At 45.2% G+C, this 1,229-nt stretch overlaps 1 protein-coding gene across 1 annotated transcript; it reads left to right on the top strand.

Moving 5' to 3' along the window:
• The first annotated feature begins 220 nt into the window (after positions 1–220).
• On the top strand, positions 221–990 carry LOC107081176 (protogenin B-like). Its single transcript, XM_015369374.1, has 2 exons — positions 221–410; positions 487–990. The coding sequence occupies exons 1-2, from the start codon at positions 353–355 to the stop codon at positions 894–896; spliced, it is 468 nt and encodes a 155-aa protein (XP_015224860.1). The 5' UTR covers positions 221–352; the 3' UTR covers positions 897–990.
• Positions 991–1,229: the final 239 nt, after the last annotated feature.

Genomic DNA, 1,229 nt, shown 5'->3' on the forward strand with positions numbered 1-1,229 from the left:
TTGAATCAATCTGACTGGATGATCTGGTGAACTGAAAAGTGACCTGAGATGACATGATGGGAATTGGATCTATAGAAATAAACTGAATAGAATTAATGTAGGAAGGCAGCTCTATTATTATTTCACCAGCGACTCTAAAAATGCAAATCATGCACATTTGTTGACAGCTTTTCCAGATATCTTCAGTGGAAAAACTCAAAGTTAAACCTATTCACTCACCTGCTGCTCAATTTCATTTATTTCAGGTCTGAACAATGAAGAATATCAGGTTGTCATTGGCAACGACACGACCAGTTACATTATCGATGACCTTGAACCAGCTCGGAACTACAGCTTTTATATTGTGGCTTACATGCCGATGGGTGCCAGCCGTATGTCCGACCAAGTCAGCCAGCACACGTTAGAAGACGGTAAGAACGTTCTCCAATTATTTTCTGTGATGATTGAAGCCGATGTGCTATAAAGGGACGTTCATCGTTTCTGCAGTGCCTCTACGTACCCCGGAGCTCACTCTGACCAGCCACAGTGCAACAGACATCCAGGTGACGTGGCAGCCTCTTCCTGCTAAGATCAGCCGTGGGCGAGTGTTGGCCTACAGACTGTCCTATCGCACGGCTGTGGATGACGCCGTCGTAAACGTGGAGCTACCGCAAAACTGCACCCAATATCTTTTGGAGGGCCTGCAGCCCGACACCATTTACCTGCTCCGGATAGCCGCAGCCACCCGTGTGGGTTGGTGCGAGCCGTCGGCGTGGACGTCACACCGTACATCGAAGATGACCAGCGACAAAGGTAAACCTGACAAAACATGGAACCAGTGGCGGGCGGTGCATCTGGTACCTCGGCCTTTAGTGGGCCCTACTCAACTTCTACTTCTTAATATCACCACATTTTAATGAAGGAAATCACCAATATCATTCAAATATGAAATGTGATTAGCGCAGGTATAACCTACATGGATATACATCTGTAAAGAACAGGGGGGGATTTACCATTAGGCAATAATAGGCAGTTCCTGGGGGCCCCATAAAACTCTGTTTACATGTATGGTTAATACAACTATTCCTTATTTGTGCACATTAATCATGTTTTTTATAAAAATCCTTTCACTAAAATGCCATGAGAATGCTTAGAATATTAAGTGTCTCAGCCCCCCCCCTTCAGTGTCCACCATATTAGATAAGTCCATTTGCTGCACATGTTCAGAAAGGTCCAAACAGACAGCAGCA

The sequence above is a fragment of the Cyprinodon variegatus genome, unplaced genomic scaffold, assembly GCF_000732505.1.
Source record: "Cyprinodon variegatus isolate N-32 unplaced genomic scaffold, C_variegatus-1.0 Scaffold3268, whole genome shotgun sequence".
Lineage (NCBI taxonomy): Eukaryota > Metazoa > Chordata > Actinopteri > Cyprinodontiformes > Cyprinodontidae > Cyprinodon > Cyprinodon variegatus.